General features: G+C 41.2%; 1 protein-coding gene across 4 annotated transcripts in view; it reads right to left on the bottom strand.

Annotated features, from left to right (window-relative positions):
* cadm1a (cell adhesion molecule 1a) overlaps positions 1-26,109 on the bottom strand; it is a 748,250-nt gene that overhangs the window by 108,707 nt on the left and 613,434 nt on the right. For all 4 annotated transcript variants that reach the window (XM_060936142.1, XM_060936144.1, XM_060936146.1 and 1 more), the window contains 2 exons: positions 22,033-22,170; positions 10,881-11,039 (listed from right to left, as the gene is read on the bottom strand). In XM_060936142.1, coding sequence (XP_060792125.1) covers positions 10,881-11,039; positions 22,033-22,170 — 297 coding nt within the window. The remainder of the gene's footprint in view (positions 1-10,880; positions 11,040-22,032; positions 22,171-26,109) is intronic.

Here is a 26,109-nt window from a genome sequence, read left to right as displayed (position 1 = left end):
GAAACTGCTGATCTCCTGGGGGTTTTCACACACACAACAGTCTCTCGAGTTTACACAGAATGGTGCGAAAAACAAAAACCACTGAGTGAGTACAATTGGTTCGAGCTGCCAGGTAGGCTATAGTAACTCATAGCAACTCTTTACAACCGTGGTGAGCAGAAAAGCATCTCAGCATGCAACAGCAGAAAACCACATTGGGTTCCAGTCCTTCCAGCCAACAACAGGAATCTTAGAATCAAGAACAAGTTCCTATTAAAGTGGCCAGTGAATGTATTTTCAATAAAAATAAGTAAAATTGACTTACTATTGAAAAAAAAATTGTGCCAAGATTAATGTTCTTGTAATTCAGAAGAGGCAGCAAAGGTACAGCTGTGTACAGGACGCATTACAAAACAAATTATCCTGTCCTCATCTTCTCCTGTTCAGCACTTCTACAAGGACAAGGTTTCTTTCCAATTGTTGTTTAAATAAAATAGATAAAAGAAACATGATGAGATTGGCTAAACTACTTGGCACATCCATCTTTAAAGAGCCGAGTAAGCTGGCGATGAGGGATTGTGCGCATGTAAGAAATTCCATTCTGATTGTGTGATTGGGTCATATAATCACACACATCTATCTGATCGCTTTAATGTCAACGGTACGTTCGGAATCGCTGATGGGAATGAATTCATTCCGGATGTAAAAAATGTGCGCATGTAAATGGAACTTAATGCAGCTACTCCACTTTCCTGTGTTTTTATTCCATAAAGAATAATGAAGAATTGTTTATATGGTAAAGTTTTCTGCAAGGAGATGTTTATTTAATATTTATGGAAAGAATCTCTAATGTCAGTGCTTTGTAACAGTCATTACAGTGTCCAACATGGGAGAGTCTCAAGGACGGATGACTTTACGCTTTGTAGTTTCTTGACAATGTCACAAGCTGCGGTTTTTTTTTTAAATAACAAGAAAGACAGCTATATGGCAAGTTATAGCTGCTGTAACTTGTAAACTTTGAGAATCTTCCATGGCATTAAATGTAACTACAAATGGATACAAAAAAAAATATGTCAGTCATTACAAGCTTAAAGTGCCATTCCACCATTGGATGTATTCTTTGGCATAAAATACAATATATTTTATGACAACATGACTAGACAGAGAAATCTTTTAGCTTCAAAATGATATATCAAACATAATTTTTTGACAACGACAAGTATATTAATTTTGCGACCAAAGTCACCTACCCTTTTAATTTCCGCACGGTAGTGAAACGTGATGTCATCGGCAGGTTCCCCTTCTTGTGTACCACGTGTCGGTCTATTTTTAGACCAGGAAACCCCCAAAGTGAGAGAGTCATTTCTCCTCGTATATGGGGGCCAAAAAAATTGCGAAAAATGTTGAGTTAATCTTTCAGTTAGCTAGATTTATTGGTATTAGCTAGATTTATTGGTATTATTTTTATCGCGTTCTATCCGCCATTGCTGATAATATGTGCCGCGTCACACGTCACGTGGTACACAAGAAGGGGAACCTGCCGATGACATCATGCGTGGAAATTAAAAGGGTAGGTGACTTTGGTCGCAAAATTAATATACTTGTCGTTGTCAAAAAATTATGTTTGATATATCATTTTGAAGCTAAAAGATTTCTCTATCTAGTGATACCATTTATATATGTTGTCAAAATATATTGTATTTTATGCCAAAGAATACATCCAATGGTGGAATGGCACTTTAAGAAATGTAAGTGCTGGCAGCAGGGGCATCAGAAGCATTTTTAATGTGGAGGGGACACGCTGGCGGGGGTTCTGGGGGGACACGCTGGTGGGGGTTCTGGGGGGACACGCTGGCGGGGGTTCTGGGGAGACATGCTGGCGAGGGTTCTGGGGGGACACACTGGTGGGTCCTCCCCCAGAAAATTTTTAATTAATTAGATGCAATTTCCTGCATTCTGGTGTATTTTTAACAGGTTGTTGAACACCTAATTTACCCTACAAAAGTCACTTAATTCAATGACTATTTTAGAGACTCAACAATACGTCCTCATTCAACTAGTCCATATATTCATCAGCCTGTTTTTAAACCCACTGCTCTGCCTAAGATAATGAGATGAATGTGACACAATTTATCACCAACAATGACTTTATGGGTGCATTTTACTTTTTATTTAGTTTCCTTTTTTATTTAGTTTTAGATGTAACACAACATGCCACTGTGCCAAGCAATAGTGACACTCAACTGTATGTTTAAAAATAAGAATGTTCATAATTTCACACAGTGAACAAGCATGACATGGCATCATGCAAACTTCATAACACAAAATCACACTGTGTCAAGCAACGGTGACATAAAAAAATAACTTCACACAATGAACAGGTGCAATTTTGTTAACCACCAACAGTGACTTTAGTGGGTGCGTTTTACTTTTTTCCGATTTAGTGATACTCATAACAAAAATGGCATGGCATCATGCAGTCTTCATAACACAAAATCACACTGTGTCAAGCAACGACACATAAAAGAGAACTTCACACAATGAACAAGTGCAGTTTTGTCAAGCTACATGCAATGGTGGTACTACAGTAACATTTACAGATTAGTATAACAAATAGATTTATAGATAGAACTCCTTACACTGGTGCCACCACAATTTCTACCACTTCATAACTTTTATCCCCCTTTCCTTCACAATCCACCTGGAATAACATCCATCTCTCTCCATTGCTTTCCTTTCTACTATTCCTTCCCCATACACTGATTTCCCATGCTACTTTCCAGAAAACTGCGTGCGGTGAGTTGTTAGGTAACGCCCGGAAAACCCAGAGTGGATTTTCAGTGGTATGTGTATTCTCTTATCGATCAAGTGGAATGGATTCTTTCACGAAGCAATAGAAACGGCACTGGGTGAACTAATATTTTATGTTAAATGTGGGGGACTCCAAACGAAGAATTATGAAACGTGAAGGGGACACGTCCCCTTCACATTCAATGGTGGCGACGCCCATGGCTGGCAGAATGCTGCGGTATAAGTGGAATAAAACACTTCAGGACGTGCCGTTATTCGAAAAGGCGGCGATATGGTTGTTTTTTAACCACACGTTCGTACAGACAACTGGCTGCGTCGTGAATGTAATTGTTCATTTGTACCGAACGTGTTTCTGGAGGATTCATCTACAACAGAGGTTCTCAACCTTTTCTACTTTAAGGCCCACCTATTCATACTTGTAACGAGTCAGGGCCCATTAAAAAAGACCCCCCCCCCCCCCCCCCCAAGTATTTCTCTTATCTATTCTATTAGAGTCAAATAATTTATTGTCAAGTGTATTAATGGAATGCAACATCACTCCCTGTTACAGACGGGAGCCCAAGAATTAAATAAATGCAATAAAAACAAACTGTTTTTAATTGTAGGTATTGTATTTAAAACTGTATGGATGTGCCAGAAGCCAACATAAAACCATGCATGCAGGGCATTCTCACTCAGAAGGGATTAATGATCCAAAAGTGGAGTCTGGTCCATTAACACAAGAACTTACTGCCATGTTTGTGTACAGCAAACAAGCAAGTTATTAAAACCAAGAAGTGCACTCAAAAAAAGTGGATATAGAAACCACTCAGTGGGATTAGATCTGTACGTGTTAACAAAGAAGGATTTTTCCTAGGAGTTGGAAATTGATCCATCCGTTTATTTCCCTGACATCTCAAACTACCTGCTGCTGCAGACATCGTTCTACATGGACACACAGACGGAAACCTGGAAAAACATGGAGGCGTACAACTTTTTAAATGTGGCTGGGTTAAAGATCTGGGAATCAGGACACTACAAGATAGATGGCGGTAGACGGATCCAAGTGCAGGAAGAGTGTTTATTAGCAGGTGAGATATTTACACAAATGAAAGCAAAACAGAAAGCGGAATCATAAAGCAGGGTGTTTAAACAGTGTTATAAACATGGCTCGAAACAAACGTGATAATGATAATACTTTGCAAAGCCTCTGTGAAAACAGTCTGTATCTGTGCGTGCTGATTGCGCTCTAATCGTTATCAGGTGTTTCCCATAACAACTGGGTCACAAGAGTGTGCACAACGATCTCCATAAGTGCACGCGGCCGCTCGAGCTGCGCCAGACTCAATTGCGCAAAGGCATAACAGTCAAGTGTTCACCTGCTGTGTGACCACAACATTTAGCTCACGTGTATATCGCCATGCATCGCCACCAAAATGCCTCATTTTCATCAATAACCCATTGCAAAGCATCGTGAGCTGTAGTGTGACCGTAGCTTAATGAGGCAGCTGTGATGTCAGATGCAACCCAGCAATTGTACCTTACTACGAGTAAAAATTAGCTTCAACTTGGAAAAAAAAAATTTCGCAGCCCACTAAATGGCTCTTCAAGGCCCATTAACCCAGTGGTTGAGAAACACTGATCAAGAGGGCATACCAGAGAACTCAGACTGTGCAGAACATCCAGATTTGCATGATGTAAACAATAAACATGGGGACACTCAAGGAGGTTAGTATTTGGTTATACTGTTTCTACGCTGCCCCTACTGTTCATAGGTGTATTGCATCATGCAGCGTTACTTTTTGAGGACATGCAAGACCAATGCGGCACGCAGGTGGCCAAGTGGTTAGAGAGCTTGACCGCTAAGCGAACGGTCCCTGGGTCGAGCCTCGGCTCGACGGGGATCTGGGGCTCGCTCGCTGTCCACCCAGCAGTGAATGGGGACCTGGTGGAAACATTGGGGAAGTTAAAGGCGGCAAGGAAAGGAACTGGCCACCCTACCTCACTATGCCGATGGCCCAGGACAAGTGCGCTCTCTAACAGGCACTCCCCCAATGTACGAATCGTATATGGGACTCCCCTTTTTTTTAAGACCAATGCACCAAATGGACACAGGATACACGAGGCAGCCATCATGTGCATGCGCGCATGGAGTTAAAAGCAAGTACAGTGGATATAAAAAGTGTACACACCCTGTTAAAATGATAGGTTTTTCTGATGTAAAAAAAAATGAGACCACGATAAATAATTTTAAAACGTTTCCCACTTTTCATGTGACATATAACCTGTACAATTCAGTTGAAAAACAAACAAATCTATTTGGGGGAAAAACATAAAAAATAAAAAAATGTACAATAAGCTGGTTGCATAAGTGTGCACACCCTGAGACCAATACTTTGTTGAAGCACCTTCTGATTTAATTACAACATTCAGCCTTTTTGGGTTCACACCTGCCGTCAATTAAAATGACTCTGATTAACCCCAAATAAAGTTCAGACATTTACTCAGTTGCATCCTCCAGCAACACTTTTTATATCCACCGTATATCTTCGCCCAAAATAATCAACACTCAATACCACACCAGTACTGATTATTTTTATACAACAGTATGCCTGTTGTGTTTTGTTATCTCAAAGCTCTTTTCCATTCCATTACATTAATGGCATTTGGCAGATGCTCTTATCCAGAGCGACGTACAATGCACCCAGAGCAGCCTGGAGAGCAGTTGAGGGTTAGGTGCCTTGCTCAAGGGCACTTCAGCCATTCCTATTGGTCCAGGAACTCAAACCTTTCCTTTGGTCCCAAAACTGCTTCTCTAACCATCAGGCCATGGCTTCTATCATCAAATATATCAGTTTTTCTGGCCACCCAAACACTTCTTCCATTAAGACCTTCATGGTCAACAAAACAAGTGATCTGTCCATCTGTCCAAATTACATTCTGACAGTTCTGAGGCTTCCCTCCTGGTGATAGACATCCAGGGCTATGGAGAGCAGCCTTCTCTGAAGCTGTGGTTAAAGAGGAAGATCCACCTGTGTGTCTCCAGCAGCACAGTAGAGATGCTCCCCATTCCTCTCTCTCTTATCTTTAAGCTCTTTGCATGAAAGGCAGTGAGCGAATGCTTCCAGCTTTGAAGGTACCCCTGTATCACTTCCTCTGAGGAGCTTCCTCTCCTAGGCGTTCAGATGCAGAGACTGGTTAAGAGCTCTGCCACTAGCTTTTGGATCAGCTCACACACCATGACTGAAGGGCACCAAAAGAAAAGGTCAGCCTCATTTTAATAACACAACCATTTGCCGGCGCTCTCTTCAGCACCATTGGCATTTCCCTCAAGTTGCCAAACTTCATTTCCCTCAAGCCGAGGGGTACAAAGGTGCTGACGAGCAACAGAGTGAAACTGTTGCAAGGCACAGCCATCAATATTTCTGGGCTTATTGAATATCCACAGCAATGCATTTTACTATTCTGTAAATAAACTCTCCATTGATGCTGCCCAGTCTCATAGATTTTTCTTGCTGATTATTTCACTGCTGCAGGAACCAGATTTCTGAGCAAAGAGAGAGAATAATGTTTCAACTCCATGGAGGGAATGGGTTCATTTTTCCTGCTTTAAGCCCAGTTCAAGCCAAAGGGCAGGTGCCTGGATATGATCTGGGCTTGTCTGTGCCAGAGAAAGGTCAGTTACAAGCACTGATTTTCAGTCAATTCTCTGTGGAAGGTGCAGTAAGAAATGCTGGCTTGGCATGCGATAAAAACAAAAAGATTTTACCTCTGGATAAAAAAAATAATAATCAGCAAGAGATAACATGGTTAAATGACATGGGCAAACAGTTCTGTCTATTCTTTCCAACAGTTTTCCAAACTTTTGAAGAGTACTGGTATTTTTGTGAAAATACAATCTAAGACAAAATGATCTCCCACCATCTCTGGAGAAATGCCTAAAGTTTCTATGTATTACCGTATTTTCCGGACTATACGTCGCTCCGGAGTTTAAGTCGCATCAGCCAAAAAATGCATTATGAAGATGAAAAAAACATATATACGTCGCACCAGACTACAAGTCGCACTTTTTTGAAGGGTTATTCTATCCATAGAATCTGTGATTCTATCTGATAAGCGGCGCATGGTTACTGCGTGACTGCATTGTTTATTTAATAAACGAACAGCTGAGCAGTGATAACGCGCCCTTTGCCCTGTAAGTAGCCTAGTCTGATTATTTTAAATATCTACTATTATCTTTAATACTATCACTATCGTTATTACTAATAGCCTATATTATTATTATAACTAATATTAGTAGCCTATTACCAGTGCCTAATTTGTGAAGTGGGAGGTCCCGGAACGCAGGAGGTGGGTGGGTCCAGCGAATCAAAAAAAAAAAAGGCGGGGGGTGGTTTACTATAACTTTACGCACACACGCCTATTGTGTGTGTAAAAAAAAAAAATAATAATAATATCAGACATTATGATCTTAGAAATCGCTTTAGTGACGAACAGTTACAGACAGTAATATGTCGTGATATTATGTTATAAAATATTATTTTTTATTAGGCTATATATTAAATTATATATTAAATTTATCTTCTAAAATAACAGACTGTACTCATATCACAACCGGTTTATTTCACCATTGGAGATCAGATCATGCAAGACATGAGTTAAATGGCTCATTTTAAGGATTTAAGTAGGGTATTTAAAAGCAGTGCCAGCAGGACTTTGTGGCTCAGGTGGATAAGGCGCCATGCCATAAATCTGGGGACCTGGGTTCGATTCTAACCTGCGGTCATTTTCCGAGCCCTCACTGTTTTTCTCCTGCTCATTTCCTGTCTCTACACTGTCCTATCCAATAAAGGTGGAAAAAGCCCAAAAAAGAGAATAATTTAAAAGCAGTGCCAGCAAACATAAGTGCAATCAATTCAAGTAATAGTTAAGAAATAAAGGATTTACAAAACAAGTTGGAGAATTCATTTTAAAAATTTTAGTAACCTTTCTTGTTTTTTTGCCATTTTTTCCACAGCACAAGCTAACGGCTACAAAAAACCCGGTGTTCTATTGAGCGGAAGTATACACCCCATGTCCCCCCTCCCCCGTTCCCCTTTCGCATAGATTTTGTGGATGTCATAGGAGAGAAATCAACAACAGATATCAAAATCAAAACCGAACACTAAACACATTTTTATTTACTTATTTATTTAATTTATTGTTTGATTTTTTTCCCTTTGTGATGGTCATGGAGGTGATCTGATCCATTTAAATAGCTGCCGGAACACCGAATGAAATGAAAATAGCTGCCGGATCCGACGACGGAGGTTACGGATCTTGTTCCGTCATGTTCTGGCTCAAATTAAGCCCTGCCTATTACTGATGCATTAATCAGTTTGCTTTTAGAATATTTTTACCGGTAGGGCTTATTATCGCCCCATGGCTCTTTCATCTTTGTTATTAAAGCTGTAGTCATCATCGAGGAGTGTCATTCTTCATTTTTGTCGAATTTTATTTCATCAAATCAGAGGCCAAGTAGGCTATAGGCATATCATCTCCAAAGACAGGTACGGTAGTAAAAACAACCATCTAGTGAAAAAAAACAACAACCGCTCAGAGAAAAAAACAGGCAGAAAGCTACATAGGGCCCTCTCGCGGTGAAAAAAAAAAACATATATACGTCGCACTGGAGTATAAGTCGCATGGCCAGCCGAACCATGAAAAAAAGTGCGACTTATAGTCCGAAAAATACGGTACTCCAAAACATGGTGCTTTCCTTGCAGAGAAGGAAGAACCTCTTGAGAAACTGAAGAACCCCTAAGAGGAACCCTGTTCTTTAGGGAATACAGTATAGAGGGTAGGCTTGTAGTACTTGAGTCCAGGACTCGGACTCAAGTCTGACTCGTGCCCTACTTTTAAGGACTCGTGACTTGACTTGGACTTGAGCACAGTGCTTCCTTTGCAGAGACAATTAGAAGAACCTTTTAGGAACCTTTTTGGGTGACACAGAACTGATATTTGATTAACTATATGGGCAAAAGTTTGTGGACACATGACCATATCACTCGTATGTGCTTTTGGAAAATCTCATCCTAGCTTTAGCCCCTTCTTTGTTGTAATAAAGCCTCCACTCTTTTTCCTGTTAAAAAGATGAATAAATACACAGTTGATCTACTGAAAGGAGAGTGAGGGAGAGGTGGATTGAAGATGCTACACTGGAGTTAAATGCACTGTTCCTTTTTCTTCTGTTACACTCTCTCTCTCCACTCTTCCGGTAAGGCTTTCCACTAGATTTTTGAGCATGGCTGTGAGGATTTTCTCATTCAGCCACAAGAGCATTACTGATGTCAGGTAAGGAGGCCTGGGGCACAGTCAGCATTCTAATTAATCCCAAAGGTGTTCAGTGGGGTTGAGGTCAGGGCTCTGAGCAGGTCACTCTAGTTCCTCCACTCCAACCTTGGCAAACCACGTCTTCATGAACCTTGCTTTGTGCACAGGAGCATTGCCAAGCTGGAATAACAGAAACTGTAATGTGATGCAATTGTGTGGCAACAGTTTGGGGAAGACTCACATATGACGTGTTATGATCATGTGTCCACATATGGCCCTTTTCCACTACCCTTTTTCAGCTCACTTCAGCTCGCTTCAGCTCACTTCAGCCCGACACGGCTCGCGTTTCGACTACCAAAAACCAGCACGACTCAGCTCGCTTCAGCCCTGCTTAGCCCCTAAAACTCGTACCGTTTTGGAGTGGGGCTGAAGCGAGCCAAACCGTGCCGAGTGAGGCTGGGGGCGTGAGCAGACACTCCCCTGTGCACTGATTGGTGAGGAGGAGTGTCCTCACATGCCCACACACGCCCCGCGAGCGCGCTGGGATCTGTAAACACCGCAAACCCGGAAGAAGAAGAATTACGAATTACGAGAATTTCTGAAGCCTTATGCGCCTCGCCTCATCTATACGCTCTTGCCAGTATCTGTCCGCGTTGTCGGTGACAACAAGCCACAGCACCAAGACCAGCAACACTAACGACTCCATGTCCTCCATGTTTATTGTTTACTATTCGGGTCGTGAGACTACCGCTTAAAAGCTCACTGAATCAGTGACATACAGAGCATCGTGCACGAGTTCGCGGAGCGCAAGGCTCGTCGTATGCCCTTCAAATAATGCGCGCAGTAGGCTGTTGATGTTTTATTATGAGCCATGTACAGTATGTCGCCTAATGTTTTTTTGTTTCTGAGTTACATGTTCGTTTGAAGGACTTAATGTACAAACTAACATAGTTGCACCCCGTAGTGTTGAAATTGGTAAATACAGTGCATTCAGTGAGGTTTGCACCGCCCTCCTTTTATTTCTGACTCTTCCTGTCACCGTTGCAACCTCTGAGCGCTCATTCGTATGCCCTTCAAATAATGTGCGCAGTATAGGCTATTGATGTTTTATTATGAGCCATGTACAGTATCCTAATGTTTTTTGTTTCTGAGTTACATGTTCGTTTGAAGGACTTGATGTACTAAATAACATAGTTGCACCCGGTAGTGTTGAAATTGGTAAACACCGCAGTTGCGGACATTTTGTAGCCTAAAATGATGTTATGATAAGCTTTAATAAAGGGCCCGGTCATTTGCCCCGCCCCCGGCCCGGCTCTGACTTGTTCCGCCACTGTCACTGATGTCACTGTTTGCGCTGCTTAACGACATCATGTGACGTTCACCCACTTTCGCTAACTCCCCCAATGTGTCCACCCACTCCCAGCCAGCACGGTTCAGCGCGGTTGTAGTCGAAATGCAACTCCAACAGCCCCGCTCAGCTCGACTCAGCTCGACTCAGCACGGCACGGCTCAGCCGCGTTTGTAGTGGAAAAGCGGCAATACATTTGGCCATATAGTGCAGTTACAGTACCCTCATAGTTCCAGAGCAAAGATGCAGAAAGCGAGACATCAGACATGTCTTTGCTTTGTATTTAGGGCAAGTGGAAACTAGTATAAATGAGATTTTAATGTAATTTTGAATGAAAGGTCAAGACTGAATTAAAGAAAAGCTATTTTTAGATTGACCATTAATGCGTTTTCACTATTTTTAGCAGGCTTTTTTTTTTTTTAGCAGATTAAAAACACTGCACACTACTTACACTGCACCTCCAGGTATTTCTGAGCTTGAAAGTCCTTGACTGCTGGGTGGTCCACAATGCAGACGACAGGAACGCCGTCATCCTCCTTTGTAACAGTGAGCTTTACCCAGCTGGTTACAGTGTACATCCTGTCATACGTGGCCTCCACTTTGGATTTTCCTGAGAGAGAGAGAGTAACAGAAGAAAAAGGAACAGTGCATTTAACTCCAGTGTAGCATCTTCAGTCCACCTCTCCCTCACTCTCCTTTCAGTAGATCAACTGTGTATTTATTCATCTTTTTAACAGGAAAAACAGCAGATGTCTTGCAGTGCTAGTTGCTATGCCTCCCTGAATTTATTCAGCCAAGTTAACAGCAGCATAAACAATGCACAAGGAGACTAAATGTGCCCCTCAAGAATACATAACACAACTCAGCAAATCACCATTGTGTAGAGTTAATAAGCCAGTGTAGGGGAGTGGGCTGAAGTAAGGGCTGAACAAACCAAACTCTGCACCATCGGGGGCTGGGAGTGCTGCACAAAACCCACACACTTTCTGCGTATATCATGAAATGAGAGTGTAGCGGCTCTGCAGGATTCTGTCTACAGCAGCATTAGTCCAGGAGCACATTAAGGGCTCAGAGCCACAGTACAAACTACAATGAGACAGAGAGAGAGAGAAAGAGAGAGAGAGAGATGAAAGGCAGGTAGGCAAAAAGAGAAGAGAAGAAGAAAATGCAAACAAGCTAGTGTGCTGCGCTCGGTCTTTGTTCACCACGAAACCTGAACTAGAGTGGAATTGGAGAGTTGTGATGATAAAGCATTGTAATTGGTGAAGTATTAAAATTGGTAAAGAAAAAAAGGGGGTGGAGAAAGGGGGCAGAAAAAACATGAAAAAGAAAGAAAGAAAGAAAGAAAGAAAGAAAGAAAGAAAGAAAGATGCAAAAACAATGCAAAAGAATGAAGGAAAGGATATGCAAAAGAAAAAAATGTGAGATAGAGAAAGACAGAAAGAAAGAAAGAAAGAAAGAAAGAAAGAAAGAAAGAAAGAAAGAAAGAAAGAAAGAAAGAAAGAAAGATGCAAAAACAATGCAAAAGAATGAAGGAAAGGATATGCAAAAGAAAAAAAATGTGAGATAGAGAAAGAAAGAAAGAAAGAAAGAAAGAAAGAAAGAAAGAAAGAAAGAAAGAAAGAATGCAAAAGAATGCAAAAGAATGAAAGAAAGGATATGCAAAAGAGAGAAAAAAGAAAGGGAAACCAAACATGAAAGAACCGTGCAAAAGAAAAAAAACATGAAAGAAAGAAAGAAAGAAAGAAAGAAAGAAAGAAAGAAAGATGCAAAAACAATGCAAAAGAATGAAGGAAAGGATATGCAAAAGAAAAAAAATGTGAGATAGAGAAAGAAAGAAAGAAAGAAAGAAAGAAAGAAAGAAAGAAAGATGCAAAAAGAATGCAAAAGAATGAAAGAAAGGATATGCAAAAGAGAGAAAAAAGAAAGGGAAACCAAACATGCAAGAACCGTGCAAAAGAAAAAAAACATGAAAGAAAGAAAGAAAGAAAGAAAGAAAGAAAGAAAGAAAGAAAGAAAGAAAGAAAGATGCAAAAACAATGAGAAGAATGAAAGAAAGGATGTGCTAGAGAGAGAAAAAAGAACATGCAAAAACAGGTGAAAGAAAGGGAAAACAAACATGCAAGAACCATGCAAAAGAAAGAAAAAAAAACGCGAGATAAAGAAAGAAAGAAAGAAAGAAAGAAAGAAAGAAAGAAAGAAAGATGCAAAAACAATGCAAAAGAATGAAAGAAAGGATGTGCTAGAGAGAGAGAAAAGAAAGAACATGCAAAAATGTGAAAGAAAGGGAAACCAAACATGCAAGAACCATGCAAAAGAAAGAAAAAACACACGAGATAGAGAAAGAAAGAAAGAAAGAAAGAAAGAAAGAAAGAAAGAAAGAAAGAAATATAAAAAATTATAAGTATAAGTAAAAATCAAAGACAATGGGGTCCACCCCTTTTTGTTACTCATTTGTTTGCCTAAAATACTCTTAAAATCTGCTTCAAACATGAAGCACTCTATTGAAGACAAACTTTCAGATGTTTAACCTTGATGTGACCTTGACCTTTTTGAGATCAATTCTAAAATCTAATCAATTCATCTGCTGTTTACAATGATAATTCCATATAAATCCTACAAACATTCAACTGCTTGTTCTTGAATTATTGTATTAACACAAATTTTGGCTGAAAGGACAACCCAAATACGTAGATCCTTGGAGGCATAAAAATAAAACAAACAAACAGGAATGCAGGCAAAAAACCCTAACATTTTAAAAAACCTTTATAAATAGGTGGGAAAAGACAAAGAAAAAGATAAATAAAGAAGTAAAACAACCAAAAACTAACCAAACAAACAAAAAACGAATGAATGAATAAATAAAGCAAACAAAAATGTTTTTAAAAACAGATGGGTAAAGAAATTAGTAAGGTAATACAAAAAGAAAAAAACAAACAAAAAACAGGTGTGCGCAAAGAAATTACAACAAAATAGAATATAAAAAAGCAAGTCAATCAACAAATAAACAAATGACAGTAAATGAACAACCAGATAAAGAAGAAAGCAACCAAACGAATGATAAAAAACATTACAAAACACAGATGGGAAAATAAATTACCAAGAGAACCATATAAGCAAATGAGCAAATAAACAAACAAATAAATACAGTTTTAAAAATCAGATGCTTAAAGAAATTAAAAAGGAAAAGACAACTCATCAAATGACGAAACAAATGCTGAAAAACATTTACAGATAAGAAAGAAAGAAAGAAAGAAAGAAAGAAAGAAAGAAAGAAAGCTGATGTCAGTAATTTTTAAGTAGCGTGTACGTGATCCTTAGCTGAATCTGAAAGCAGGTACACAGAGGCGAGATTCACTGCACAACCGCATCTGCAGAACATCGCTAACACACTCACCGATAATCCATATCCATACACTTTTAATGAGAGACCTTTCACTCTATTATTAACAAATGACTATAGACAGCACTGCGAAAGCCGACAGTAATACGGACAGCTCTGCTCATCTCTGGGCTTGAGCTGACTACCTGTAGTATTCGTACAACCTCAGGGATAATCAGATGGAGGAACATTCCCAGCCTGTGATTACGCACTGTGCTTCATGAGTGCTTTAATAGAGCCTGTGTTTTCCTCATTCTAATGTCAACCTCCCACAATGCCCTAATCACACCTGCTAGAGATATAATCACAGGTCAATCACTGTCATTCACAACTTTCTTCATCTCAATTGCAGCTCGGCATTTTTGAAATACAAGCGTGCGCTCTGATTAGGCCTGATAACACGATGCTACAGTAGGCTGAACATCAAAGAAAGCAGGCTACTGACTGATTTCAGCACTTAGCCTGCTCAGATCCTGGCCTCGCCCGTGCTCTCTTCTTCCTCCGTCAGTCCGGATTTTATGTTGTAATTTTGCGTCGTTTGCAAGATCGAGCTGAGGATTCAGGAATTAATTTGTGGCACTGAGGAACCTTTTTTTTTTTTTTTAAATGCCACACACCTTTCTAAAAATACATTTCTTATCCATTTAGTGCATTTTAGCTTGTTGGCAGGTTAACTGAAACGGTAGGTTATATTTCTGGGTGTAGACAGCAGGCTAATGACTGTCTAGCCTCCCGCTGGCCATCACCCATCCTGCCTCTGTCTCTCATCTGGCAGCAGGAGATTAATAACTGAATTTTTTTTTTAAATCCTTTGTCCCTTATCTTTCATTTAGCTCATCTTACTCACACCAGGCATATCATTGCGTGTGCCAGGTGCAAATGAGAAATATTAAAAGCAGCACAAAACAGGACTGAGAGGTGTGTGTGTGTGTGTGTGTGTGTGTGTGTGTGTGTGTGTGTGTGTGTGTGTGTGTGTGTGTGTGAGTGAGTGCGAGTCCAGAGCTTTGCATGGCAGGGCAGCTGAGTTTACATTCCAGGGCTGGATGGGTGTAACCTTTAAATGATATTTAAAAAAGCCTGATTATCCTGAAGGTAATTAGGCTGAATGATGAGAACATTTAATTAAAAATAAATCCGCAAGGCGCCGAGGCCAAAAGCAATTTCCAGACGGTGAGTGCCGACGCTAGACTGTTCGTGTTGCTTTCTTACTCCATTATTTTTCTCTCTCATTTCCCAGCTCGCTGTTCATTCTTGTATCTAAAAGAGCACAGAACAGTCATACACATCTCTAATAACAAGTACATCCCTGACACCGATCTTGCTGATCACCGTGCATGCTGAAGGGAAAAAACGAGCAGGTAGGGTCTAGGGCCCAGCTGCCTATATTTACAGTATATTCTATGAATGAAGCATTGATAATATCTCCCCTGAATGTGCTATAATAAAACCAAAATGATGCTATTTTACATAAACACACTGTAAAACATTAGGGGGAGCTAAAAGTTTATTTTCAAGGTTCATTTATTCAGGATGAATGTTGCTCTATTAAGGTACTGTCAGGATTCTCAGTCAGGTATATAATTGGCAAAGGACAAAAAAAAAAGCAAGAAAATATACAAAGCACAGAGTGACACTCCTTAACCTCAACTTAACCCCATTTTCACTCCAGGAATGTGACCTGAACAAAATTAGCAAATATATTTCACACTGGCGGCACGGTGGTGTAGTGGGTAGCGCTGTCGCCTCACAGCAAGAAGGTCCGGGTTCGAGCCCCGTGGCCGGCGAGGGCCTTTCTGTGTGGAGTTTGCATGTTCTCCCCGTGTCCGCGTGGGTTTCCTCCGGGTGCTCCGGTTTCCCCCACAGTCCAAAGACATGCAGGTTAGGTTAACTGGTGACTCTAAATTGACCGTAGGTGTGAGTGTGAATGGTTGTCTGTGTCTATATGTCAGCCCTGTGATGACCTGGTGACTTGTCCAGGGTGTACCCCGCCTTTCGCCCGTAGTCAGCTGGGATAGGCTCCAGCTTGCCTGCGACCCTGTAGAACAGGATAAAGCGGCTAGAGATGATGAGATGAGATCTTTCACATTTAGACGGCCAATTTGAAACTAACAAATCATCCATCCATTATCTGTAACCGCTTATCCTGTACAGGGTCGCAGGCAAGCTGGAGCCTATCCCCAGCTGACTACAGGCGAAAGGCGGGGTTCACCCTGGACAAGTCGCCAGATCATCACAGGGCTGACACATAGACACAGACAACCATTCACACTCACATTCACACCTACGGTCAATTTAGAGCCACCAATTAGCCTAACCTGCATGTCTTTGGACTGCGGGGGGGGGAAACCAGAGCACCCGGAGGAAACCTACGCAGACACGGGAAGAACATGCAAACTCCACACAGAAAGGCCCCTGTCGGCCACTAGGCTCAAACCAAGGACCTTCTTGCTGTGAGGCGACAGTGCTAAGACCACCCTGCCACCCACTAACAAATCAGCCATTAATAAATATCCCTGCAATGCTTTGAAAATTCCTTGATGCTAAAATCATTAACACTTAACTGAAAGTAGCTTAAAGATGAAGGAAAGATGGGTTACCTAGAAATTGGAGGTAATTTGCATGTATACTATTTGCACTGAGATGACAGCACAACAGTCATTACTAAAGTCGTGTGTATTTCATAAATACCTGTCTCAGCAGCTGCATCGCTATCATCTGGACTCGTTGCTGTCATTAACACGTCTGTAAGTTCGGCATATTTACTCGCATCTTTCTCGAATGTCTTTCTCTTCTTCAATATGGTCTTTTTGTCTCCACTTTTCTTTTTTGCTGCACGCATTGATTAAAAGCTAAGATGGCTCTCTTGACTAACTGTAAATATGTACATTTGTCATGTGATCAGCCTGAAATCAGTCGATCAGGTAGGAATCTCTGAGGGCTGCTCTCATTGTCTCATGTATGGAGAGGTGCACGTCTGGGAATGTGAGAATGCGGCTCAGAGCACAGCTGCCTGCAGCCTACACTGCAACAAGTAGATCTAAGTCATTACACAAACTTTAAATGTATTTATTGCAAATTTAGTGCATCCCTGTAGATAGCAATATAACTATATCAGATCAGAGATTAGACTGTTTTACTCCCCTTCGGGAGACGGAACCAATTTCACTAATTTCCTCATCAAAATCATCAATTGTGTACTAGATCCCCTAACCACAAGTTTCTTCAAACAGACACAACCAGAAGCAATCAAATCTCTTTTAAAAATCATCAATTCTTCCCTTATCAGTGGCTTTGTACCTAAATCCTTTAAACTATCTATCCATTCATTATCCATAACTGCTTATCCTGTGCAGGGTCGCAGACAAGCTGGAGCCTATCCCAGCTGACTATGGGTGAGAGGTGTGGTACACCCTGGACAAGTCACCAGATCATCGCAGGGCTGACACATAGAGACACACAACCATTCACACCTACAGTCAATTTAGAGCCACCCATTAGCCTAACCTGCATGTCTTTGGACTGTGGGGGAAACCGGAGCACCCGGAGGAAACCCACACAGACACGGAGAGAACATGCAAACTCCACACTAGGGCTGGGTATCACCAGATACCTCACGATACGATACTATGGCGATATTTTGCCCACGATAACGATATTATCACGGTACAGCGATTCTGCGATAATCGATATATTGCAAGAAATTTCAACCACATCACAATATCTGTGTCATTAAAGAAAATCAGAATTTATTGACCACTGTAAAATTACATTTCACATACATAACTACACACTGGCGGCACGGTGGTGTAGTGGTTAGCGCTGTCGCCTCACAGCAAGAAGGTCCTGGGTTCGAGCCCCGGGGCCGGCGAGGGCCTTTCTGTGCGGAGTTTGCATGTTCTCCCCGTGTCCGCGTGGGTTTCCTCCGGGTGCTCCGGTTTCCCCCACAGTCCAAAGACATGCAGGTTAGGTTAACTGGTGACTCTAAATTGACCGTAGGTGTGAATGTGAGTGTGAATGGTTGTCTGTGTCTATGTGTCAGCCCTGTGATGACCTGGCGACTTGTCCAGGGTGTACCCCGCCTTTCGCCCGTAGTCAGCTGGGATAGGCTCCAGCTTGCCTGCGACCCTGTAGAAGGATAAAGCGGCTAGAGATAATGAGATGAGATGAATGAGATAACTACACACTCTTGCCAGACATATATTTGTCTCTATTCTACTGCTGGCAAAACCAAGAGTTGCTTCACTACAACATACAGAAAATTCCCATTTCTGTGCTAGTATTATCAACTTTTCTGTAAGCATGGACACATCAGTGCTGCTTAACAAGCAGAATCAAATTGTTTTATGAAAACTTAAAACTTGCACTGCAGACTGCACATACATTTCAGTGCTAACACTAATATCAATTTGTTCTTTGTAAACTTGAGAACATATACCTGAGAACATTTAACTTGTGCTTATTTTGCAGGAACAACACACTGTCTGAAACACATTGAAAAGTGCAGTGGGCATCTTAATTGGAGCATCTTAATTTAATTGGAGCGAAACAGGTTTTGCAAAGTGCATTCTCTTTGTCCAGCTCACTGTTTTTTTTTTCTCCTTTCCTTTGGAATCCAAAGTGCCTCCAAACATCTGCCTTAAAGTTCGGCGGCGTCTCTAGGTTTATGTTAACAGCCATGCTTGCCTGTTTTTTTTTCCTCACTGCAACCGCCGGGGAAAAAAGAGAAGACGAAGAGTGCCTTGCAGTGAGGTAGCGGCACAGCGACACCTCGCGGAGCAGAGGTGCGGAAGTCGTACTGGATTTACAACCCATCTAAAACATGATTTTATTATTTGAAAAAATATCGATATTCAAATTTTGAGTATCGATATTGAATCGGAAGACAAAGTATCGCGATATATCGCCGTATCGATATTTTTGCACACCCCTACTCCACACAGAAAGGCCCCAGTCAGCCACTGGGCTCAAACCCAGAACCTTCTTGTTGTGAGGCAACAGTGCTAACTACTACACCACCGTCCCGCCTCCTTTAAACTAGCAGTTATCAAACCCCTGATTAAAAAACCTGACCCCAGCTCCTGTCAGCTAGCTAACTATAGGCCTCCTGTTTATCTCCAAGATCCTAGAAAAAGCTGTGGCACAGTAGTTACGCTCACACAGGAATAACATTCATGAAATGTAACAGTCAGGATTTAGACCTCATCGTAACACAGAGACAGCACTGATTAAAGTAGTAAATGACCTACTACTGGCCTCTGATCAGGTTTGTGTCTCCTTGCTTGACTTTAGTGTAGCTTTTGACACCATTGATCATACAATTCTCCTTGATATTATTGTTGGAGTTAAAGGAAAGGCCCTTTCCTGGCTCAGGTGTCATGTAGATGGAAATTATGACTTCTCTATGCATACTAAGTTGAAGTTTGGTGTTCTGCAAGATTCTGTTTCAGACCCACTGCTTTTTTCTTTGCATATGTTAACTCGTAAGCATGGTATTAGCTTCCACTGTTATGCTGATGACACATAGTTGTATGTTTCAGCAAGGCCAGATGAGAGACACCAGCGTAATAAAATTCAGGAATGTGTAAAGGACATTAGATGCTGGATGCATATTAACTTCCTTCTACTTAATTCTGACAAGAGAGGAGTACTAGGACTACATGCGGCTAGAAGTAAATTTTCTGATTACACAATAACTCTGGATGGACTTTCTGTTTCTTCATGTGCAGCAGTAAAAGACCTTGGTGTGATTATTGACTCAAGTCTTTCATTTGAAGCTCACGTTGATAATATTACTAGGATAGCCGTCTTTCATTTCAGAAATATTGCTAAGAAATATAATGTCACTGCATAATACTGAAAAATTTGTTAATGCTTTTGTTATCTCTAGGTTGGATTCCTGTAATGCCTTACTGTGTGGATGTTCTAGTAGGTGCATAAATAAGTTCTAGTTAGTCCAGAATGCAGCAGCAAGAGTCCTTATTTGAACCAGAAGATATGACCATATCACTCCTATCTTATCCACACTGCATTGACTCCCAATTAAATTTCACATTGATTATAAAATACTACTATTGACCTATAAAGCACTGAATGGTTTCACACCACAGTACCTGAGCGAACTTCTGGTCATTTATGATCTGCCATGCTTACTTAGATCAAAAGGTGCAGGCTATTTGTTGGTATCGCAAATAGTGAAGGTTACAACAGGGGGAACAGCCTTTTCTTACAAAACTGCACAGTTATGGAACAGCCTTCCAAGTAGTGTTTGCGACACAGACACAGTCTCAGTGTTTAAGTCTAGGCTGAAAATCTATCTGTTTAGTCAAGCCTTTTGTTAATAGCTTTGTATTAGGGAAAGGAGCAGATCTGGAGGGTCCTCAAGCATTGAGTGTTTTGGTAAAGTTGGATGTTTGGATGTTGCCGCCCTCCCACTCTCACGTGTTCACTCAGGTTTGTTGACGGTGGAGTGGCTGGCTGCTTTATGTCCCAGGGCTCCCTCATATCCGTGTTACCTCCCTCATATCTGTGTCGCCAGTGTCCTGTTTTACACCGTGGTGTGCTGGGGGGGGGCAGCACATCCAAGAAGGACACATCCAGGCTGGACAAACTGATCAGGCGGGCTGGCTCTGCGGTCGGCATGAAGGTGGACTCTCTGGTGATGGTGGCAGAGAAGAGGACTACGGACAAACTACTGAAGATCATGGACGATGCCAGTCACCCTCTGCACACCGTCATCAGCAACCAGAGGAGCCTGTTCAGTGACAGAATGCTCCTTCCCAAGTGCAGGACGAACAGACTCAAAAACTCCTTTGTCCCTCATGCCATCAGACTGTACAACTCCTCTCTGGGGGGGAGGAGGGGTAACAGGAGGACAGAGGACGGGAAGGAGCAGTAGCCTAGCCTAACAATAAGCAATACTAAGCAATATTGGACAATGTGCAATATAACATGCAATATAAAGTGCAATATCTCTCCTGCTGGCCCCTTCCCCCCTTCCTCTCTTCCCCATATCTTATTCTTTTTATATTTGTATATGTAAGTACTTAATTTAATTTATCTAGAAGTTTTTTCTCTATTTTCTATTCTCTGTTTATCCTGTAATGATGCTGCTGGAATCTTAATTTCCCTGAGGGAACCCTCCCAAAGGGATCAATAAAGTTCTATCTAATCTAATCTAATCTAATCTAATCTAATCTAATCTAATCTAATCTAATCTAATCTAATCTAATCTAATCTAATCTAATCTAATCTAATCTAATCTAATCTAATCTAATTTTTGGTTGTCCCTATTAGTTATACTGTCATATTTAGTTTTGCCACTGTTGCCTGAGCTTTGCTCATTCAAGATAAATTTATAAAGTCATATGTTTAAAATTTCTATGTGATATTTCTATATTTCTGTAAAGTTGCTTTGTGACAATGTCTATTGTTAAAAGTGGCATACGAATAAAACTGAATTGAACTGCATCGCATCAACAACATGTGGCCCACCAGGAATTCTTCCAGTTAGCCACACTGGCATTGTATACCTGAATTATCTGAACTGAAACGGCAAACTTCTTGTCAGCTGATGATTGTGACTACCCCTGATGCACGAGTGCAACTGGGTTACAGGTGCATTAGTGCTAGAAGGGGTAAAGGGGCTGCACTGTTCTTAATACATCCTCGCCCACAGCTGCACAGGTGTGGAATTGGGCAAGTTTAGCTCAAACTGAACCCAAACAAACATTCTTGTATGTACTTGAAAAGGAAAAAAGAAAAGAAATTTTCTGACTTCAGCCCATCAATATAGCAGGTCAGGACGAAGGTAAAGTCAGGTCTGAGGTAAAGTAAGGACCAAGGTACACTTTGAATTGTATAATTCTATGAGCTGCTGTTCGCCCCTGCACTATAATGGGCAATGTGTTCTTGTCTAGACAGCCTTGTGTCTCAGGTGCTGTCTTTCATTCAGTCTCACTGGTGCTCCTGCACAACGCTGCAAGAGTTTAAAATGAGTAGGTGTTAGAAAAATTGCAGGGCACGTCTTTGTACAGAGTACAGGTGGGACAAAAGTGTTAGAACAGCAACTAAATTCAAAGAGCACGAAACTGCTAAATCAGTCAGATGGAATAAAAATTCACAACTGCCAATTTTGTCAATTTTGTTCTAACATGTTATAAAACTATACATAACAAAGGTACTGGGTGTGTTTTATGTCCAGGATACATGTGTGACAACCCACCTTGCAGCTCTTTGTCTCCTTTCATCCATCTGATGGTGGCGGCTGGTTTGCTGCCCATAGCTGTGCAGGTCATCTCTGTCTCGTTGCCCTCGCTTACAATTTCCTCATGTGACTCAATGATTGGGTTGCTTGGTGGGACTGGAAGGAGCAAACACAGGTGACGGGGGTTACAGGGTCGAGCCATCAATCATCCATGACAACGATGTCAAATACAGAAAGAATATATTTACCAAACCTTAAGAATGCATTCTAGAAAGCTCTGTGACTTACGTAGTGTGTATGATAACTTTTTTTTTGCCATATTCCAGTTGGGACAAAGACCCCATCCAAGCTAAGCTAGCTAGCTTATGTTATTTCTTCTTTCAGCTGCTCTCGTTAGGGGTTGCCACAGCGGATCATCCTTCCCAATTTATGATCCGCACATTTGATTTGGCATAGGTTTTTACACCGGATGCCCTTCCTGACGCAACCCTCCCCAATCTATCCAGACTCGGGACTGGCACTAAGTATACACTTGCTTGTGCAACCCCAGTGGCTGGGTATTTTACTATATGCCATATATGTAGGCATGCTAACCACTGCACCACTGTGCTGCCCAGCTAGCTAGCTTATGTAAGTAATGTTTAGCTACTACAAGAATAGTGTCTTGGTTAAGATGTATGAGTTACCTAACTATTATACCACACTCCACTGTTTAATGTGAGCCAGATAGGTACTGTATATTTAAGCCTATTTTATGCATTTAGCTAGCTAGTTACTCATTGAAATGGTAGCCAACTTATTAGCAAGCTAACTTCAAGCTAGCTAACTTTAATGGACAGTTTGGGTGCTTTAACACTTGGTATTAGTTTTTACAGAAAATCAGGATCACAACAGTTATGATCTACAAACCTCACTAAAGTAATGTTTATATACTTTTATTAGACAGCCTATTGTCAGCCCTGTGATGACCTGGCGACTTGTCCAGGGTGTACCCCGCCTCTTGCCCATAGTCAGCTGGGATAGGCTCCAGCTTGCCTGCGACCCTGTAGAACAGGATAAGCAGCTACAGATAATGGATATGGATGGATGGATGGATGGATGGACTGCTCATTTGAATATTTGATTCTGATTAGTCAATTACAGCATTCTACAGTCTGTTATTTCTGTATAACAGACAGTTGCTATGGACCATCTCATTAGCAGAAGCAATAAAATCATTCTGATCATGGTGAAGCCAAGGGCTCATGGTTAGAGAAGCAGCTTTGGGACCAGAAGGTCACTGGTTTAATTCCCTGGACCAGCAGGAATGGCTGAAGCGCCCTTGAGCAAGGCACCTAACACCCAGGCTGCTCTAGGTATGTTGTATGTTGCTCTGGATAATAAGGTTTGCTAAATGCCATCAAGTTAAAGGAGAACTGAAGGTAAATTTTTATTATCAAAATTCTATTTATCTCATTTTACTAGTGCATCTCAAAAAATTAGAATACCATGAAAAAGTTCCTTTTTTTCATAATTTAATTCAAAAAGGTAAACTTTCATATATTCTATATTCATTACATGTAAAGTGAAATATTTAAAGCCTTTTTTGTTTTAATTTTGATGATTATGGCTTATAGCTCATGAAAATCAGAAATCCAGTATCTCAAATTATTAGAATATTCCCTAAGATCAATCAAAAAAAGGATTTACAATACAGAAATGTCCAACTTCTGAAAAGTATATTCATTTATACACTCAATACTTGGTTGGGGCTCCTTTACCATGTATCAATGCGGTGTGGTATGGAGGTGATCAGTCTGTGGCACTGCTGGGGTGTTATTGAAGCCCAGGCTGCTTTGATAGTGGCCTTCAGCATATCTGTATTTTTGGGTCGGGTGTTTCTCATCTTCCTCTTGACAATACCCCATAGATTCTCTATGGGGTTCAGGTCAGGCAAGTTGGCTGGCCAATCAAACACAGTGATATCATGGTCAGCAAACCATTTGGTAGTAGTTTTGGCACTGTGGGTAGGCGCTAAGTCCTGCTGGAAAAGGAAATCAGCATCTCCAAAAAGCTCGTCAGCAGATGGAAGCATGAAGTGCTCTAAAATCTCCTGGTAGATGGCTGTGTTGACTTTGGACTTGATAAAATACAGTGGACCAACACCAGCAGATGACATGGCACCCCGAATCATCACAGACTGTGGAAACTTCACACTGGGCTTCAAACACCTTGGATTCTGTGCCTCTCCACTCTTCCTCCAGACTCTAGAACCGTGATTTCCAAATTAAATGCAAAATGTACTTTCATCTGAAAAGAGGACTTTGGACCACTGAGCAACAGTCCATTTCTTTCTCTCCTTAGCCCAGATAAGACACTTCTGACACTGTCTCTGTCTCAGGAGTAGCTTGATATTAGGAATGCGAAAGTTGTATCCCCTTTCTTGAAGATGTCTGTTCGTGATGGGTCTTGATACACTGACACCAGCCTCAGTCCACTCCTTGTGAAGCTCTCCGAAGTTCTTGAATCAACTTTTCTTGACAATCCTCTCAAGACTGCGGCCATCCCTGTTGCTTGTGCACCTTTTCCAGCCACCCTTTTCAGCAATGACCTTTTGTGGCTTACCCTCCTTGTGGAGGGCATCAGTGATCATCTTCTGGGCAACAGTCAAGTCAGCAGTCTTCCCCATGATTGTGGTTGTGTGTACTGAACTAGACCGAGAGACACACTGTGTTCAGACTGTTTTACTCAAACTCGAAATGAAATATTCTAATATTTTGAGATGGGTTTTTTTATGTTTTTGTACTGTATGCCATACTGATTAAAATTAAAATAGAAAAATGCTTGAAACATTTTAGTTTATGTGTAATGAGTCTATAATATATAACATTTTCACTTTCTTAAATAACTGATGGAAAATATTGAACTTTTTCACAATATTCTAATTTTTTTGAGATGCACTAGTATTAAATACAGGAATGCATTTCTGATAGCTATTTTGTCACTGCTATAGCAAGTTATGAGTGTTTGAAATATGCTATGTAATATCTTCTTCTTTTGGCTGCTCCCGATGAGGGGTCGCCACAGCGGATCTTTCGTCTCCATTGCTCCCTGTCTTCCGCATCCTTCTCTACCACACCTGCCACTTTCATGTCCTCTCTCACCACATCCATGTATCTCCTCTTTGGCCTTCCTCGTTTTCGTTTACCTGGCAGCTCCATCCTCAACATTCTCCTTCCAACATGCTCTGCATCTCTTCTCAGGATGTGCCCATACCGTACCATCTCAGTCTCATCTCTCTCATCTGCTGTCCCTCTGATGTGCTCATTCCTTATCCTATCCAACCTTGTCACTCCCATCGCAAACCTTAACATCCTCAACTCCGCCACCTCCAACTTTGCCTCCTGTCTCTTCGTTAAGGGTACGGTCTCCAATCCATCCATCACAGCTGGTCTCACTACTGTCTTATACACAGTGATGGGAATAACGGCATTAGAAATAAATGGTGTTACTAACGGCGTTATTTTTTTTAGTAACGAGTAATCTAACTAATTACTTTTTACATCATTATAACGCCGTTCCCGTTACTTACAATAAAATGCTATGCGTTACTTTATTAAAGCTGTTTTCATCTGGCACGCTGCTCGTTCAGCCTTTCTTTCCTCTGCTTTAGTGTGGGGCGGGGAGATGCGAGACAACGGCATAATAAGCCAATCAGAGTAGATTTGGACAACATACGTAGGTAGGCTACGTCTCCTGTACTACTGCGCACACTTTCAATCAGAAGACACAGCGATGGCGAGCGGTCAGCTCAAGACTGCGTTTTCAAATTGGAAATACAGCCATTACTTTTCATTACTTGAAATAAAAGGCAAAAATATCTACGTGCAATGCACATTATGTCGAGGAACAAAGCGTTTGTCCTCGTCAGTGGCCAGTAATTCAAACCTTAATATAGTGTAGATAACGTTACTAATTGGTTCTGTTAAGTGTCCGTTTCAGTCATTAAACACATTTAACACTCACTTTTATTATGATTACACTAATTGAATTTGATTTTTTTTGGGGGGGGGAGGGAGGGGGGGGGGGTAACACAAAATGTAACGGAATAATTAC

Source organism: Neoarius graeffei, chromosome 12 (assembly GCF_027579695.1).
Source record: "Neoarius graeffei isolate fNeoGra1 chromosome 12, fNeoGra1.pri, whole genome shotgun sequence".
NCBI lineage: Eukaryota > Metazoa > Chordata > Actinopteri > Siluriformes > Ariidae > Neoarius > Neoarius graeffei.
Note: the sequence above shows the minus strand (reverse complement) of the source record. Positions and strands in the feature narration are given on the sequence as shown.